We start from the raw sequence: 18688 nt of genomic DNA, 5'->3' as shown, positions 1-18688 counted from the left end.
GCTCCCCCTCTTCGTGGCAGCTTCTGCACCGGGACCACGGCCCCACCGCCCCCTCATCTCCTTCCCTGCGCGCCGGACATACCCAGATGTCTCCAGCGGCTGCTCCCAGCCTCCGTCGTTCTCCTCTGCAGCCTCCCCACGTCCCTCCGCACACGGAGCCCAGGCGTGCGCACGGTGCTGTGCATGAGACCTGCCTGGTGCTATCCCCTCCCGTGTCTTACACCTCCTACTCCTGTTGATGTAGCTCAAGATCATGCCTGCTTTTCTCTATGACCATTTGTCGCCGAGCAACACCGTTCAAGGGTGCCCCCATGATCGCAGCTCGGACAAAGAGCCGGACGCCGGTGGGGTTTGCCCAGTAAGGGCAGGAACGGGTCTGTACTTACCTTCAGGGGTGCAGCCAGCAAAGATGGAACGGCACGCTGCGCCGACGCTGCGGTTTATAAGCACTTACCAGCTGCAGCTGAAGAGGTGAACGGGTGATGACGCAGGATCCTGTGCCCATCGCTGGTGTTAAAAAAACCGGGGAAGTCGGTGAGAAAAGACAACGCTGGCTGCCCACATGCGCCAGGCACTCCCGGCCGTACCTGGGCAAATAACCGGAGTCATTTCTCCGACTGGAGACCTGGGGGGGTCTCTAGCTTTCAGTCAGGGCAGGGCCACAGCACCTTGAGGCAAGCACAGCCATACGTTCCCTGCTACCCACAGACAACATCCTGGACGAGGCATCAAAAGGCACCTTCAGAACAAGGAGCATCAGATGAAGACTTCCCAAGAGTGAGTTATAGGATTAGGGCCTTAGACCTGGGCCAGCCCCATTGGAATTTAATTGGAGAAACGTTATTGACGAAGGGGGCGGATTTCCCGGGTGCCGGGTGCGCTTAAGGCAGGGTTAATCTTCACGTTTTGAAGGTGATAAAGATTGATGCGAGCAAGAATTGATTAGATGAGTTCATCAGTATTTAAGTTTGAGAATTCATGAGTTATTCCTGGTATTTTGATGAATTGATACTTCTTGGATTTTCAGACCCGTGCATGAATTTTGTGACTATCAGGGGAGTATCTGGTTATGATATAGATGGATGGGTCTAAGTAGCAAAACCCTACTAAGAATAGAGAATCAAGTTATAAAGGACAAGCTTCTACCTCAAAGGAGGGGTGAACAAAATGCTAAGAAAGTCCTAGCCAGTGCTTCCTGCAAATGTAGGCACCTGGAGTCAGCACAACCCAGTTGGCAAGTGGATGGGGTGTAGGGGAGGTGGAGCCCCAGGAAAGCACCATTAGTAGGGAGCTGCTTGCGGTTGTCTTCTCCGTCATTGGAACCTCCCTTTTCCTTATTCTTTCCTGAGATCAAGATGTGGTGGGTGAGTTAAGGGAGATTTCCTGTGAGCATGTGGCCCAGAGTACCCAGGATCAAATAGTGGAAGACCGACGGGATTTAACAACCCGGTCTAAGGGGGCAAGACATTGCCTGTTCTGGTCCCAACAGGAACACTGTGTCACACTGCTGTCTCATTCAGCCTCTCATCCACCAAACCCCCCAGACCTCTCTCAGCAACACTGCTACCCAGCCACTTCTCTCTCACTTTGTATTTGATTATCCTTCTCTACTAGGGTTGCCAACTCTGTTTGAATCTATTCTGGGAGGTTTCATTACATGATGTAATTATATTAATTAAAGTGCGTATACTTTATGTCACAAAGGCACATGACTATTACATTTTAAAACCCAATGGACTACTGTATAAATCAGATTCAACATTTAATATTTATTTTAATGAATGCCCTATCGTTTATCTCCCAGATGATTCTCAGCAGCCTCCTGGAGATGTATATCTAATTCCTGGAGACCCAATCCTGGAGGGTTAGCAACCCTGTTCCCTGGGGGTAGCACCTCACATTTGTCTGCATTGAATTTTATTCTGTTGTCTGAATAGACACTCTCTCCAACCTACCAAAATCCTTTTGATAAATAAGCAGCTCTCTCCAACCTACCAAGCTCCTTTTGAATTCTATCCTCCAAAGTCTTTGCAATCCTTTCCAGTTTCATGTCATCGGCAAACCTGACCAGCACATGGAATCACCATGTGCTGTATTGCATGGTTAGGTCTGTGCCAGAAGATGACAAAGCCAGCATGTCTTTCTGCACGGGGTTTATTGCCTTCCACTGGCACAGAGAATGTAGTGATGATATAAAAATGATGTTTATTCACAGAAGTCAGAACAAGTTGTTGCTTGGGTTAGGAAGGCATGCGTGAGGTCATTATCTTTGAAGCCGTAACAGCTCCATATGAAAACAGTCATGCACCCATCAAAATGTTAATGACTTTTGGCTGGCGAAAGACTGAGAGTTTGCCTTTTGCTTCAGGGTTAACAAGCTCTCTGGGGCAATGGTGAATTGCAGAAAAACAAAGGGGTTCAAACAGTGCCTAAAGCTGGAGACTGGTAAAAATCAATATAAAAAAGGAATTGCAAAATTTCCTAGAAGCTTCTTTGAACAAAGGAGAGTTTGATTTCATCTGAGGCTGTTGTGAATTCCAGACTGATCTTTTCATTTTTCCAAATGATAGGGTGCGTGGTTTCCTTCCAAGCTCCAGGATGCTTGCTGGATTGATTATGCTTGCTTTCTAGCCATTTTTAGTTCTGAAAGTCTGTCCCTTTACTCTTGCTTTTTCCAAAGTAGTTACCTAACACCCATTAAACACACAAAACCACTGGCAGCCAATCAGATCATTACATACCTGACTGTTAATTATTGGTTTACAAACAAATCCTTCCCTCAGTATTTTCTGACCGGCTCTTGTATCAGGAAATGGTTTCCTGAATGGCCGCAGCGAAAGAACCCACCTATTGTCCAACCCAGTTAACTGGAAGAGTTTCAAAATGGCAGTCACAGGGAGAGTCCCGGGGAGCACGTCCTGTCCCATCCCTGGGCTCCCAGGTGGTTGCCCGGATTTTAGTTTCTCTTCCTTGGTACAGCTGTGTGGTGTCCCAAAGGTGGAGGCACCTCAGAGGAAGAAGTGTATGTTGTCAGATGGAACCTCTTAGAAAATACTCAGATAATTTTCTGTCTGCCATTCCCATCTGCCCATTTGGAGACCATCAGGATTTTATTGAGTCATGCTCTGTGCCCAGCTCTTGGGCAAACAGTCTCCTGGAAAATTGCTTACAGAGTAGAGCAGTATTGGTGTGGGATACTCTGAATGAATGGGACGGAAAGCCCACCTCCTTCCCCCGAGAGACCCCACTAGAGCCAGGCTGGAAACCATCCTTTGGATACCCTTTGGTCCCAAGCATAACTAGTATTTCCCTGGCCTGGGAAGGGAGGGTCCAAGTCACCCAAAGGGGACAGAGGCCGTGTATCCAGAAGTGCAAGGGAGTTCTCGTTGTTTTTAATATCTTTGCTCCCACGGTTTGGGATCCTGACAATGCGGGGTCCCCTCCATGCACCCTGCCCACTGCTTTGCTGTGATCGGGGGGCTGATGGATGCATCGCTGGTGCGTTTCCCCAGGCTTGCTGACGGTCACAGTGGGCTGTTTTTCCAGGGTTGCCCACAGTTGTTTTGAGGTTTTGTTGTGTTTTGTGTTAAATAAAAACAATAAGAACGAAACATTTTCCAAGCAGGCCTGTTAACAATTACACGGATGTTACGAGCAACTGCAAGAAAACAAGTTTGGGTGAATTGTAGATGCAGAGTCTCTCTGTATGTACGTGTGTCACTGCCAGATTGTAAAAGATATTAAACAAAAGTGTAAATCTAAGCTAGTGTAAATCAGCAGAGTCTCGCTAAAACGCTGCTAATTTATCCCAGGGGCTGGTTGGAGGACATCCAGAGTGCTCAGCACTCAGCAGGGTAAAGCGCTGAATGAGGACATAGCTGATCCTTGCTAAGTATCTCTTGTTAGCAGTGCGTGTTCTCTCTTGGCTTGTGAATTCTTTTCATTTCTGCTAAGGCTTTCTTACCAAAAAAACCAACCCTTTGAGATTATTTGTTTTTCTAAGACTTGCAGCCCTGTGCTTTTAGATAATGTTTCGTCCCTCTGGCATGAAGTCATTTGAATGCACAAAGAGCTCAGAAGTGATTTGTAAAACAATGCTAATGGCTTCTAATTTTCAGTCTGTTTTGGATAATCCTGGCATTTCTGATTCCGCTGTCTTGGTGGAATTATCTGTGCCTGGAGCATTTTGAAAACACACATTGATGTGGGAATTTTGAAAAAAATCATTCCAAATTGTAGATAATTGTTTAAGTTATCAGACTGCCGGCTGATGTGGAAGAGTTTTCCTAGGACCGGCATGTTTTCTATTAGAGTTGATACCAATGTGTCAGAGGATCCTTTTGATTTTCAATTTCTTAGACTAAATAGTTGACTTGCCCTGCTCTCCCCTCAATCCTTTCCCTTTTCCTTAGGAAAACACTCTTTTTGTTGTTAAAATAAAAAATCTTGGGACACATCCAGAAAATCAATGTCATCTTCTTTGTAAAGGATACAAAAAGCTAGGTTCAGAAATGGAGCTTATGTCATAGAGACCTCCTGGCTGAAGTGCCTGCTAAGTGCATAGTGTCTCTGGGTTATTTTGCTGGGATCATTTCTGCTGGTGCATAGACATCCCAGTGCCACCCTTCCCAGGCTTGAGATTGGGCAGCTCTTCCATTCACATCCAGACAAACTGAGTATTCTTCCCCAGAGAAGCTAGCATTTATTCATTTTTTTCTTCATCTTCAGAACACAATATCTCATTTTAGCCCCTAAGCAACTATCCATCTAGGGAGCTAGTTAGCTAAAGTTTTCCATACCAGGCAAATGCACATGACGATTACATTTTAAAAACCCACTGGACAACTGTATAAGTCCGATCGAACATTTATTATTTATTTTAATGAACGCCCTATCATTTATCTCCCGGGTGACTCTCAGCAGTCTCCTGGAGATTTCTCTCTAATTCCTGGAGGGTTGGCAACCCTACTGAAGCCAGGGCAGGAATAATCCCCAAGCTTGTCCTGGCTGGAAAGAATGAAAGCATCTGAGGTAGCTGGACCGAAATCTCTAGCAACAAGTGATCCAGCTATTTCTGCTTTATAGAACCCGCTCTGTTGACCTGTGCATTGACACTCCCTGTGCTCAGAGTTTCGACTCTGCATTTTCTCAAACGAGCACAGCGGTGCATTGCCTGCAATAGTTCCCAAATCAGAGAGGCTTGGCCAGGACTGCTGGCCAGGCCAGTCACATCTGCCAGACCCCCTTAATGTCACCGACCAGACTGGCCTGACAGCTGTTGATGTTTAGTGATGTTGAAGCCTGGTCGCCCCCTTCCTTGCCAGCACCCCGGTGAATGGGGTTGTGTGATGCCGTTGGAATGATTCATTGCCACAATGACACGTGTTGAAAAGGGCTCTTCTCGTTCCATTGAAAGAACCAGCGTTGACTGATTTTTGGCAGAGGTTGTCTGCAGTGGATCACCTCATCTGCTTCCTGTGACTGACAGGTTTCGACAATTAAATGGGGAGAAAAATTAGATTACAAGGGCTTCACTAAAAGACTCATTTCTCCTAAAAAGCACTTCTCTAGCAAAGTGCAGAGCTACAATATATTTGTTAGTTTTATGCTGTTACAATAAGGGTGACACCAGCTCTCCTCTTCTGCTCAGTCCACTGGTTCCCCGTAGAAGACATTTCACTGCTAGACTTCAACAAGACCCTCTAAGGGACTGCTAGAAAATACCAGATACCCGACTGCCGCTGCTTCTTCCAGCAGCTCGGCTCCTCCACAACGATGAATCTGTCACCTTGGAGGATGAAATGGGTAAAAGGAGGAGACAGGGCGTTCTCAGCAGCAGGGTCCAGGTTTAGTGACTCCTGAACAGAGTGACCCAGCTCTCTCAGCCTGCGATGTCTTGTTCCCAAAGTTGCAGTCGCAAACAGTGATGCAAAGGAGGAAAGAACGAGGTGAAGTGAAGGCAGCAGAGTGAGAAGAAGTAACGGCTGACTTAGGGAGTTGAACATACCTGATGCAGGTGTGAACTGAGCCCTTGGGGTCCTAGCCGTGATCCCGGGCAGTGGGCTTAGATTTCTGCTCAGTGATTGACTCCTGCATTACTGCACCGAGTGACACCAGTGGTGTGAATTGGACCCATGCAGTTTATCATACCTGTAACAGATTCATTGGGAATCCAGAGGATAACATTTCTGCATATAAATCCTCTCTCTAAAAACAAAGGGAGGCAGGAGGACATTTATGATCTGAATTTCTTAGGCAGAAATTATGATTTTTCTTCCAGCAGGCTGCAAAGAACATCTGCCGCATTTTAGGTTTTAGCAATCTGTATCCTGTGATTTCACGTGCCCCATGCAGTGTGCACCAATCGCACCCCTGAACACACTGTCCATGTGCATGATGGATGGCAGGAAGTATCCTCCTTGCACTGGGTGTAAATAATAATAGATAACCTACCTGGACTCCCAGACTGCGGGTTATTTTTCAGCAGGGTTATGTTGCTCTTCGGAAACAATTGCAGTTCTAGCAGCCTGCTCCATCTGAACTGTAGTGTGGTATTCAGTCGGGCATAATATATTATCCTGTATATAAATGCCATCAGAGTGATTTATTTGTGGTGAGCGGTTGTAAAGATGAGACTTCTGTAGTTTGAATGGAGATTTTTTAAGTGTTATGCCTCAACCTCCTTGATTTAATAAACTTATAAAAAAATCTCCTCTCTGACATCCTTAGGTTCTATTTAATGCTCTTATTTGGATTATATTATCTATCACATCATCCTAATATCCTTCTTTAACCCAAGGCTAGGATTTCTTCTGAGTGAAAAATCTCTTCAACATAAACATGAGCTAAAAATATACATACATTCCCTGCTTTTCTATGGGAGTCGAAGACTTGTAAATTTGAGGATTCTGTGTATGCACCCATTAAACCTGCCTGTGGCTTGTGAATATCTGGATTTACATTAAACACATGGGAAGAAAGCATACCATTTAAAACTGGTCTATGCATGGTGACATCTATCTGCCCACAGCCCCAAATCTCAGCAAACGAGTTAAAAATTAAATGTTTCCCAAATGGAGTATTGTAAGCACTGGATATTTATTCCTTCTTCTTTGGTTTCCGTCACGACTGAGAAGCACTACCCACAGGATAAGCAAGGTATCTGGGAGCCATCAGGCAAATCTACAATAGAAACCTGCCCATTATCTTGACATGTGTGCAAGTCTCCAAAGATTGGTTCAGTGCGAGAAACAAGAGTTCGCAGGGGTGTGGGATCAGGATGTGAAAGCATCGGTGTGCTGGGACCTTACAGCTACCTGCAGTATTGGTTTGCCTGGGATTGCCCAGAGTTTCCCTTTTCTTGCCTCTTTCTCCCTTCTCTATTTTGCCCGAAAAAAGAGAGAAAAGCGGAAAGAAAAGACACCCAAAACAGAAAGGTTGTCAGAGTCTTCTGAAAAAAAAAAGAGTCTGAAAAATGAGTTTTAAACCAAAGGACAAAAGGCCTTTTTTCTCTGACCGATGTCTTCCATCTTTAAGTGGGTTCAGACCAAACCTTTGGTGCCAGAGCTGCCTCCGTGTGCTGCTCGGATGGTCGGCTCCTCCCAGCTCTGTGTGCGAGGCTGGGACGGTTTAACCAGCTCGGTGCGAATTGGACTAAGTGTCACATATCTGTTTTGAATTAGTAACATCATTTCTTACTTAAAAGAAAAAAAGAGGTGGCTTGTTTTCAAAGCAATGTGACAGACGGCATCGGGAACATTTGCCAATAGCCGGAGACGGAGGGTCCCCTCTCCAATTACCAGACCTGGGGGGAAATCTGCTTGAGCACAGGGCAAGCACAGGGCTTATACTGGAGATTACAAAATAGGAGGTAAGTGCCCTGGTCCTCAGCACAGAGACTGTTTTTACCCCCTGGATAGCAAGAAGGATTTGAGAAAGAAGCAACTGCACACATGTGCTTGGCTGGTTTATTGAGGCGCAGCTCTGTTTTGAAATATTGGTGCTAATATTCGAGTGTATCATCGTAAGGAGCCCTGTCGGGTCAGGGAGATCTCACGGCACTCGCTGCTCTGAGCCTGGGCTGCGGGCGGGGATCCTGTAGCAGGTGCATGAGTGTGTGAGACAATGACCAGGCTTGCAAACGAGCAGAGGGAGACCAGGGAAGGGTCGGTGCCCTCTGCTGCTGCCTGCGCAAGGGGAAAGGGCCCCGCTGCATAGTGCTAGGCCGCAAGGAACTGCCTCTCCCCCAGGCATGCTGCAAAGGGCAGGGCAAGGAAGAAGAGGCAGCTGCATGTGGTCCCTAGCCAGTTCAAAGGCCGGGTTTTGGGACCCTGTCTCACCCTTGGCTTGGGAGGCTGCTCGTTTCTCATCCCGCCGACTCAGGATCCCTGCGAACAGCCCCGTGGGTACTCACACACCAAGCAGCTCACAGGTGCCCAGGCCCCACCATCAGCAAGCCCAGCAAAGAGAGGGTGGGACGGCCCTGCGGATCCCGTGTGCTGCACTCAGCCAGAGTTGCGCCGCAGCGGAGAGACAGTTCTCAAAGAAGAGAGTTCAGTTTTTCCTGGAGCAGCAGCTGCGTGGGCTTCCAGGTGCAATCCAAGTGCCGCTGTCCCTACCAGAAGCAGAGCCAGCCCTGGGAGGGCAGTGCCCCTCTGCACACTGTGGGCACAGGCCTGGTGCCAGTGCCTCTGCCCAGCAGTGACCTCTCCTCGGGTGAGAAGGGCGGCCAGGGACAGCGCTTGTCCCACCTCAAATTGTCGCCTGGTAACTAGAGGCTTGAATGGGAGATTCCCCAGGGTCTCAGTGGAACTGGGAGGCTTATGGGGAATTACCACTGGTCTGTGCCTAGGATGCAGCTGGCAGCCTGGCCTGGGGTTTTCTTATAGCTCTGACAAGTTTCTCCATGCACAAGCAAGTCCTTGCCCCCTGGGCTCCAGCCTGGCCAGGGCCGGCGGTTACTAGCCACGCGCGCAGAAACTGGGGGCGTTGGGTTATTTTCCTCTATTTTAATTTGAAATAAAGTTTGGAAACAGTGTCAGGGCAGCTGCCGCTGACTTGTACCACAGACGTGTAACCGGTATTCTCCACGAAGAAGTCATACAGGTCAGAACACAAAAGGGAGGAGGGAAGAGAGGGGCAGGCCACTGCCTCCAGCCACCCCAGAGTCCAGGGCTCAGGGGAGTAGCCGGCCAGTCCCAGTCTCAGCCCTCTGGCTGGGGCCGCGCTGTCCTGGGCTTGCGCGGCTGACTGCCCAGTGAGACGCTGTCCTGTGGATGCACGCCCCGCTGCCCTCCACGCCGCGTGCCCCAGTGCCCGCTGCTAAAGCCGTGGGGGTTCCCTTACTCCTCCCCTTAGCAGTTTGCACCCTGCAGTCCTGTGCTGCATCTGCGTGCATGGTGGGGAGTCGCAGGGCATGTGGGTCCCATGTCTGGGGGGCCGCTCCGTGGGTGTGTAGGGGTGTCTGTCCATCTCTGCTGGCCTGGCAGGGGGTGTTGCGTCGCAGTGCTCCGGTTTGATAAAGCTTTCATATACATAGCAGCAACGAATCTTGCCATCGTGCGCCTGCAAAGGGGCAGCTATTGGACCGGGCTAGCCGACGTCATGGGAACCATGGTGCCCTTCTGCTTGCCTTTCCTCCTTTTGGGGCCGGACTTGGCATCTTTGGTGTCTTTCTGGTTCCTGTTCCCATTTGCCTTAGCTCTTCCTTTCTCTTCCTTTTCCCTGCAGTGTAACAAGGGGGCAGCAATGAAGCTCTCTGGGCAACAGGTGGCTCAGGAGAGCTGCCGCTGCCCTGGGAAGAGCTGGTGGCCACCCCTGCAACCCTCCCTGCCATGCAGCAGGAAAAGGTGCAGTCCCCATGAGCAGAGCAATGGGGACACAGCTCCCGGCCTCTCCCCTCTGCTGCTGGGTTCATTTTCCCATTGCTGGGCGATCTCAGCCTGGCTGCTCGGAGCCTGTGCACCTGGGCTCAGAGGAGGGTGCTGGCCTTTCCTACAGTCCACCTTCAGCACTGCTGCTCCAATGACGGGAGGCAGCTGAAATCTGGACGCAGCAGTGTGATTTTCAGGACACTTGACACATCTCATTGCTCCAGACCAGGCCCCTGACTTGCTGGACAATACACCCTGTGCACCGCAGCTGCCGAGAGCCAGCATTGGCCTTTCCACCTTCCCCTTGGCTGCTCTGTCTCTGCATCGCTAGACGCTGTTCAGAACTAATTTCCCCGCAAGCAGCCAGCACAACTGCAGTCTGGCTTCAGCGGCCAAGGGAATGAGCAAGCCCCCAGCTGCATACCACCCCCCAAAATGACCCAGACCATCGCCTTCCGCTGAGGGTGCGAGAGGAGACAAATGCTCCAGCTGTTGCATCAAGCACTGGCTCAGCCAGCCAGCCCTCTGCTCTGCTCTCTGTCTCTGGCGCAGACGCTAATGGGCTACGAAAGTGAGTGCACAGCAGGCGCAGTGAGCAGCATCCCAAGGCTGCTAGTTCTCTTAATCCTGTTAGGAGACAAGCTGCCTGAGGCCTCCTTCCAGGTTTCCACCAGGTGCTGCGTTCTGGCCCTGCATATGCATGGTCTGCGCTGGACTACATAAGCAGAGCTGGAAATCCGCTGGCAATGGATCACACCTTGCACAGGTTGGCTCAGGGACCCAGCCAGGGAGGTACAGCAGGAAGCAGGCACCTTCTGGGGGGCAACTGGGGAGCATTAAACCCAGATAAAACGGGGCCCCAGCAGAGACAGCAAAATGCTGCGGCAGGAGCTTACCCTCAGGGCACTGGCTCTTCTGCACCGTGCACCTTCGGACCTCGGTGGTGGCGGGACACATGGACACGTCCCCGGCGGGTGCCTGTAGGATCCTCCGCGTTCGGTCCTGGTTGCCCTTCTTGAAGCCGCACACCTTCCTCTTCTTGGAGCATGGGCCCCAGGGGCCCCACTCACTCATTTCACATTGTGCTGCTGGGGGACACGACACGAGAGGCTGGGAGATCCATCCCCTCACCCCTGCCTGCCCCTCTCTGGATCCCGTGGAACAGCCTTGCATCCCTGGAGATGGCTGCACTCCACAGAGCTCCAGGACGGAGCCTCAGGCGCTGGGCAGACCGCTGCGGGCCAGCCATAGCCCCTGTGATCCCTGCCCTCCATCCAAAGGGGCCAGCCCATGACAGGCCAGGCTTTCCAGCAAAACTGGGCAGCAGGAGGCAGCTGCCAGCATTTCTTGCCTACAGGCATGAAGCAGGAGAGTGTCTTGTGAGACCGCATCCTGCGCCAGTGTGCAGGCTAGGCGAGATGCAGGGCCTGCATTTGGGCCCAGGGTGAGCTCTGAACTGTGGCCGCCCCACCCCAGAGGGCTTTGCCATGCACCTCGCTCCCTGGGATACCGCTGCCCCCGGCCTCATCCTCTGCAGGGTTTGCTGGCCTCTCTAAGCCACAGCTATGCCTCACCATGACCCAGAGCTGATGGCACGTTCTGCAACTGCTAATTACACTGCCGGGGCAGGCTCCCCGCAGACCTCAACCCCCGAGTTTCTTTTCAGATGCAAATATGCAACCGCTGGAAAACAACTGAACCGTCAGATTCTTTTCTGCCTGGTCTTGCCAGCACAGCAGAGCCCTAGTCAGGGGCTGAGAGGCATCTCTGACAAGCAAAACCCAGCCCATGCTGGGAGGGTTGTGAGGAAACTCCCTCACGCCCGGGAGCAAAGCCTGGAAACTGCAGCCATTTCCAGCAGTGCCCTTGTAGGAAAGGGACACCTTTTGGACCATGGAGCTGTGAGCTCCTGGCTGTGGCAGAGCCCCATGGACACGTCCAGGTCAGACATAATGGAGCAGGCTACAGCTCATAAGCTAATGGATGCTTCTTGCTTTCACTGCAGTCAAGCAGCATGCCGCTGACCCGTGCATCCCAGCACATCATGGCTGTACCAGGACATCCCTATCACGCGGCAGGTGCAGGTGACAGCAGGTCCGAGTGCACGTGGGCAAGCTAAACCTGGAGGCCACGGGACCCAAAAACCAGCCAGGGGCACTTACCAGGACTGCTGCATTCCATGGTCCCGTTGGCGGCAGCATAGCCGTCGGGGCAGGTGATGTAGCACCTCCCTTTGTGCAAGTACAAACCCTCCTTACATTTTGTGCAAAAGTTGCGGCTGAAGCAGGACTCACAGTTCTCAATCTTGCATTCTGGGGGGAGCAAAGAGGGAGAGAGAGAGAAACGACGCCAAGACCGGCGCCCAAAGCCTGTGGCCATGAGGCCGTGGAGCGCAGCAGTGGGGGAACCAAGAATTGGTAGGGTGGGCAAGATGGACCCCTCCTGGCCCCAGAAGCTGTAGGTGCTCCTGGTAGTGCCCGATATAGGGAACCTATCTCCAGCCACTGCCCCTTGCTGCCAGACACAGCCGCTCTGCTGAGGCCATCACACACGCAACAGGTGCCTGTATCTGTATCCCAGTGGGATGCCCTCAGGGGGAAGTCTGGGCTGCATGCAATGATCTCAACCCTTCTCCCAGTTCACTGGCCAGGGCTCAGCCACTTGTAGGGGACGAGCAGAGCCAGGCTGACAGCTCCCTGTTCACCACAGGGCGGGGAAGAGGGGGCGCCTGTGCCCCCAGAGGCAGGGCATGACCCCCCAAAGGGAGTAGCTGCTGGCTGGGTGCTCACGTAGCTGAACGACCTGCGTCTCCGGGGGACGGCTGCACTGGGCTCACCCCACACCGCCCACTAGGACACCACGATGCTGATGTCCCCCAGCCCCTGGGGGAACACTGCTCAGACCACCCACGGTGCAAAGCAGGAGAGCTGCCGACTAGCAGCTGCCCGGCACAGGTCGTCCCCACGCCCCAACGCAGCCCCGGGCACTTACTGATGCACTTGTTCATGTCAGGGTTGCGCAGGCCGAAGTAGCCGAGCGGGCAGGAGGGCAGGCAGATACCGATCTGCCGGATGTCGTTGCGCTCCAGCAGGATGAAGAGCTTCGGGGAGCACTTCAGGCACCCATTGAACTCCGAGCACAGGTCGCAGCCCTTTGCGCAGCCCTGGCTCAGCTCGGTGCTGACTGCAGGGACAAGGAGGACACGCACGGGTTAGCTCCAAGGCCCTGGCTGGGCGGCTGCAGAACGCCTGCTGGCTTCAGACCTGAGAAGAGCCACTGCCTCCTGGCTTGACCGCTGCCTTGTGTATATATAAACCATGCTCATATGCCTGGTGCTATCTGCCCGGTGCTATCCAGCCTGCTTTTTGGGGCTGGCTGCATCCCCATCTCCTCCCTCTACCCCAGTTCATCCTCTCCTGCACCAACCTGGGGCAAGGGCAGGGGTAGCCTGGAGCACAGCAGTGCCACCATGGCATAGGGGAGCTGCCAGGCAGCAGCTGGGGCAGGGCCAGCACAAACTTTTCCCCCCAGGCACTGCAGCAGTTGTTCATTTATTCCCCCACAAAGGCGCCATCATCACCAGGGCTGTGTATGGATGGGGTCCGGACCCCTGTGCTCCCTTCCAGCCAGCAAGTGGCTCACCCAGCCGAGGTTGGCCTCGGAGGAGCCTTGGAGATAAGGCTGTATACTTCTTCCCAGCAAGCAACCCCCTTCCTCCGGGAATTCAGTGCACAGGGCAAAGCCACGTCCCAACGCACAAAGACTTAGAGCCAGAGCCCCACCTACCAGGCTCTGAGGCCGGGCACTCCTCCGTGGCATTGCTGGGTGCTGGACTGGGCAGATGGGCTCTCTGCTTCCCTGGCCCTGGCCCCCAGCTGGCAAAGCCACGTCCCAACGCACAAAGACTTAGAGCCAGAGCCCCACCTACCAGGCTCTGAGGCCGGGCACTCCTCCGTGGCATTGCTGGGTGCTGGACTGGGCAGACAGGCAGAGGCAGATGGGCTCTCTGCTTCCCTGGCCCTGACCCCCAGCTGAGCATGGTGCAAGAAAGGACCCCAAAGCAGGGAACTTGAGTGCACATCCCCGCTGCTTTTCCAAGCCTCGTTGCAGTTGCTGTGGGGAGAGGGGGTCCACTCCAGGACTGTCGGGCTGCTAGGGCTGGCTGGCATCGGGTCTGGGGCAGCTGAGAGGGGGCAGCCCTGCAGCCGGCAGCCCTGGGTCAGCAGGCAACGAGCAGCACAGTGATGACTCCAGACCCTCGGGCCTATGTCCCAAAGGAGTGACCAAGGCAGAGGGCAGCGGGGATGGCAGCAGGGGAGAGCTCACCACCTGGCACACAGACGCATTCTCAGTCCCCAGGCAGGCCGACAGACATCCCCTCGCCAGTCTGCACGCTTCCTGCTTGCAATGAGATACGCTGGAAGCAGGCAGCGTTCTCTGCAGGCTGGGGGCAGGCTACCCATATGGCTTTACCAGGCGAATCATTGCATCGCCAGGCCCGCTGTGCCCAGCCTCCTGGGCTCTGCCTGGCCCTGATTCACGTCAGTGCATTCTGGTGGAGGAGGCTTCTCTGCCCGCTGGCCATAGGAAGAGACAGCAGATTTGGGGGGGGGCGTGGTCCTGGTTAGACGGAGCAAACCCCAACTCCCGTCATTGACCTGCATCACTGCACAGCCACATGTGCCAGGAATCGGCCCTTCCGCTGTGCCATAGACTGGGCCAGAGCGCTGACTCCGAGTGCCGCCTTCCTCACGCCAAGTGCAGCTGGGCCCTCACGAGGGCACACACACAGCGGGGAGCCCTGCCGGAGCCCCCGATCACACTGCATTCAGGGTGTGGGCCTGAGAGGCACCCCAGACCCGCTCTGGAGCTCTGGGTATCCCCTGGGGTGGCTCTGCCAGGCCAGGCAGCCTCAGCCTGGCCCTGCCGGCTCTGCATGAATGCTGCCCGGCTGCCTTCAGCCACCTCTCTGCATGGTGTAATAGGAACACTGGGTCTAAGGCCCTGGGGCTTGAGACACACTGGGCTGGCCATGCCACGGGCATTTCCTAGCTGTGTTTCTGATGGGAACTCTGCAGCTACAGCTTTAATTGCAGACCATTTGGCAACCAGAACGCAGAGCCCTGGGCTTGGCTTGACTCCTCCAGCCCCACTGCTTCCACCCAGCAATGCCCCACAGTGACCTGTCGAGGCTAAATGCAGGTCCTTGGTGATGCTCGTGTTGGGGCCAGCTGTGCCAAGGCCCCTGTAAGAAGCAGGGCTTGAGGAGTGGTGCTGGACTGGGCTGGGCACAGGTGCATACACCTTCCCGGAGAGGCCGGGGATTGCTGGACAGTAATGCTGCCAGCTGGGCCCAATGTGCTCTGAGCAGGCTGTATAGGAGGGGTGGGCAGCTTTGGGCTGCATGGGGATGTAATGCAGGGGAGGGGGTTATGCTGCTCTCAGAGAGGTGGGTTAGGCTGAAAGTGCTATTGCTTGTGCCAGTGGTCAGTGCAGGTGAGCATGGATGCTGGCTCTGTGCCTAGGGCTGACCTGAAGAACCGGGGGAGCTGGCTGCAGCCTCCTGCTCCTGTCCAGGGGGAGGTGGAGAGCTGGGGGTCCCTCCAGAGGCAGGGGCCAGGGTGAATGAGGCCCCCTGTTTTAGCTGAGCCTGGCTGTGGCTAGGGCCCTGGGGAAATTAGCTCCTGCCCTGTGGGCTCAGGGGGTAGCAGAGTAGTGGGGGGCAAGGCTTGGCTAGGGGGTAACGCAAAGAAATAATCCCCATGAGGAGCAGTGGAAAGGGAAGCCGGGCTCGGGGATGGCAGGGCTGCCTGTAGCTAGTGTGACCTGCTGGTTGTGGGTCTCAGGGGTACTCATAACCCTGCACAGCCACGGCCCTTTGCACACTTATCCCCAGCGCCCCTACAGATGTGCTGGTGGAGAACACAGCCCTTGCCCACCCCAGAGCCTGCCGAGGCATTCCCGCTCCCTGCACGCGCGTCATACGTACTTCGCCTTTGCCTCTTGCCCTTTGCTGCTTTGCTGCTGCCTGTTAGATTCATCGAGCTTAGAAAAACCACCACCGCAAACAGTCCAAGCCGCATAGTAACTCTCCAGTGCCGCAGCCCCTAGAAGGCAGGGTGATGGGGGGTCAGTCCCGTGCGTGGGTGGCTGCTAATGTGTCTCAGGCGGGATCAGAGCTGTGAGTCTGCAGGCGAAACTGGGTACGGGACCATATCCACGAGCCGCAGCGTCAGCCCCCGAAAGCTTAGGTTGCGGATAACATGGCTCCGCCGTCAACCCCATAAGGAGTGCCGGAGGCTGGGCCCAGGCCCATTGGGGGGGCTCGTGTGTGGGGCGCGCTAGGTGCTGGGAGCTTCTGAACACACACGGAGAACCTGGGAGGAGAAAGGGCAGAGGATTAGCTTGGCAGCATAATGAAGTCTTCCAGTTCTGGGCTGTGGTATAATAGCCCAACTGTGGCATGGGGTTGTGGGCAGGGAGGCTGGCACTCCCCCATGCTCCTGCCTGCCTGGGCTGAGGCACTGTGCCACCCAGCCTGGCCCTGCTCCTTGGGCAGTTACGAGACCCGTGCCAGGCTCAAAGACGTTTCGGGCCGTGTGGGCATCCTTGACAGGTAGTGGCCTAATGTGGCCATTGACACAATCACAGCTGCTGGCATTTCATCGTGTGTAGAGAGCCCCCACTGCCCCCTTCCCCCTCCACATGTGCTCAGGCTATCCCGGGAGCTGGCTGCGAGTGCCCCATGACTTCCATTTGCCCCAACTTGCAACCAAAGGCCAGCGTGGCCAGCAGAGCAAGATCCCCCAGGTCTGCTGCCCACGTGTTGCAGTGGTCTCCTGGGATTCTTCCCCCACGGGAAAGCTTAGGCTCAACATTTCCACCCCTCAAAGTGCTGCCATGAGGTGGCAACTGTCCCATTGATTCCAAGGCTGTTTTAATTGGGAAAAAAGCTGATCCACCGGGCCATGGTGAGGAGTCACTGGGCTGAGGCTGTTTCCTGCCTGCACGAGGCTGTGCCCCTCTCAGGCAGTGGAAGCCCGCAGTAGCTCGCCGACATGGCGCTTGCAGCAGCACAGAGATCGCTAGTGAGTAGCAGCGCACTGACTGGGAAGAAAGCGGAGCAGAGGCCTGGCCAGCTCTGCCCTGGCTCTGTGCTGGACAAACCCAGGCAGGGCGGCTTCTGTTCTGCACACGCGGCCAGGAGAGGAGAGGGAGTCACCTCTCCCGGGCACACGTCCCCTCAACCCTCCTCTGCAGTCCCAGGGCTCGGGGCCTGCTCCTTTGGTGCAAGGCGCTGGAGAAGGGCAAACTCCCTGGGCTCAGTGTTCAGCGCCGCAATTCCCATTGCAAAGCTGGGAGACCTGAGCTGGCCTGTCTGCAGACAGCAGTGGCTTTGCCTGGGATGGCAGGTCAGGCCTAGGAGGAAGCTCTGACGTTCATCACCTGCCTCTGGACTTGTCTCCGGCAGGTCCAGGCAGACCGGCAGACTGGGCGTTTGGTGCTGCCGGCATGGGGAAATGGTCTCAGAGCCAAGTGGGGGGAGGTCTCAATCCCATTGGCCCCGAGGGGGTCTGGGCCAGCTGCTCTGGGAGCTCAGTGTGAGAGGGGCAACAAGACACTGGTGATATCCTTTTGAGGGGGAATGACCATTTCAGGGGGTGATATCCATTTCAGGGAGCTGCTGGGCCGATGGCAGCTCGGAGCCCAGAAGCAGCCTGGAGAGAAGGGCTGGGGTTAGGTGAGGCAGCTCTGCCCCAGCACAGCCCAGCAGCAGGATCAGGCCCCACCGCCAACACACAGGCATCTGCTGCCCTCACCCAGACAGACCACCCGTTAGCTGGCAGCAGTGGGAGGCTGTTATTCCCTGGCGAGGGCATGCCCAGCTCCTGCTGGCGTGCTGCAATAGCCCACGTCCCCGCCTGCGGTCATAGCAGGCGGCAGGGGGGAGAGCGCAGCGCCGCGACCTCTCGGCACCTCCCGGCTGGGCTTCCCCGAGAGCCGCGCTGCGCCACACTGCCCACGTGCTTGTCGTTACGATGCGGCTGCCGCGTCCACCGGGGGATTCTCACATAAACAATTAGCCGCTTGTGTAAACAGCAGCGTGCGCTGCGCTGGGAGGCCTGTGTGCCAGCTGCTCCGTAAAGACTGTCTGGGCCTGTGCGGGACCGCTCACAGCATTCACCGAGGCAGGGATCTGTGCAGGGGGCTGGGGTCGGACCCAGGGCAGCAAAAGCCCTGTCCCACTGCCCCCCATGCATGCAGGGGGACATGCCAGCCCATACACATGCACATGCACGTGCCAGGAGGAAGGAGCCCTAGGCATGTTCCCCAGAGATCTGTGGCCTGGGAAAAGGCAGGTGAATCTGAGACCCCGCTGCTCAGAACCTCAAAGGCCCTGCAGACTCCAGCCTAGGTTTCTGGTGTCTGTTTTACACCAGGAATGGGAAGGCAGAAGCAGATGGAGCAGGAAAACTCATCAGCTTCCAGGGACTAGGGTATGAATTATGCCTCCACGCTGGTGAAGACATCTGCTAGGCTCTGGTTGTGACAAACGATTCCCAGTCTAAACACGCGCAGGCTCTCAAGAGATTTATGCCATTATCCCATCAGCAGGAGGAATCCGGGGTAACCTGAATTGCTCCGTGCTGATTCCTGGACAGCCTTGGCCTGGCGTCCAAGATGACATTAAACCTATTTGTTTGCAATTCTAGCAGGATAAATGGGGACTTGAGAGCCCGAAACAAACCCCCAAATGTAAACCATGCAGATAATCCACCATTAGTGCCTGCACACGAGGTGAGAAAGACCAGCAT

At 54.4% G+C, this 18688-nt stretch overlaps 1 protein-coding gene across 4 annotated transcripts; it reads right to left on the bottom strand.

Annotated features, from left to right (window-relative positions):
- Nucleotides 1-8996: 8996 nt before the first annotated feature.
- On the bottom strand, nt 8997-15955 carry RSPO1 (R-spondin 1). Of its 4 annotated transcripts, none has more exons than XM_014527163.1 (5): nt 15862-15955; nt 12864-13055; nt 12035-12184; nt 10753-10957; nt 8997-9723 (listed from the first exon to the last, which is right to left on the bottom strand). In XM_014527163.1, the coding sequence occupies exons 1-5, from the start codon at nt 15953-15955 to the stop codon at nt 9579-9581; spliced, it is 786 nt and encodes a 261-aa protein (XP_014382649.1). In that variant the 3' UTR covers nt 8997-9578. The 4 variants fall into 4 exon arrangements, with proteins under 4 accessions (XP_014382649.1, XP_006038444.1, XP_014382650.1 ...); XM_006038382.1 differs by having other exon boundaries at nt 10759-10957; XM_014527164.1 differs by having other exon boundaries at nt 10769-10957.
- Nucleotides 15956-18688: the final 2733 nt, after the last annotated feature.

The sequence above is a fragment of the Alligator sinensis genome, unplaced genomic scaffold (genome assembly GCF_000455745.1).
Source record: "Alligator sinensis unplaced genomic scaffold, ASM45574v1 scaffold1577_1, whole genome shotgun sequence".
Taxonomy (NCBI): domain Eukaryota; kingdom Metazoa; phylum Chordata; order Crocodylia; family Alligatoridae; genus Alligator; species Alligator sinensis.
The sequence above is the reverse complement of the archived record's forward strand: the minus strand, read 5'-3'. Positions and strand labels throughout refer to the sequence as shown.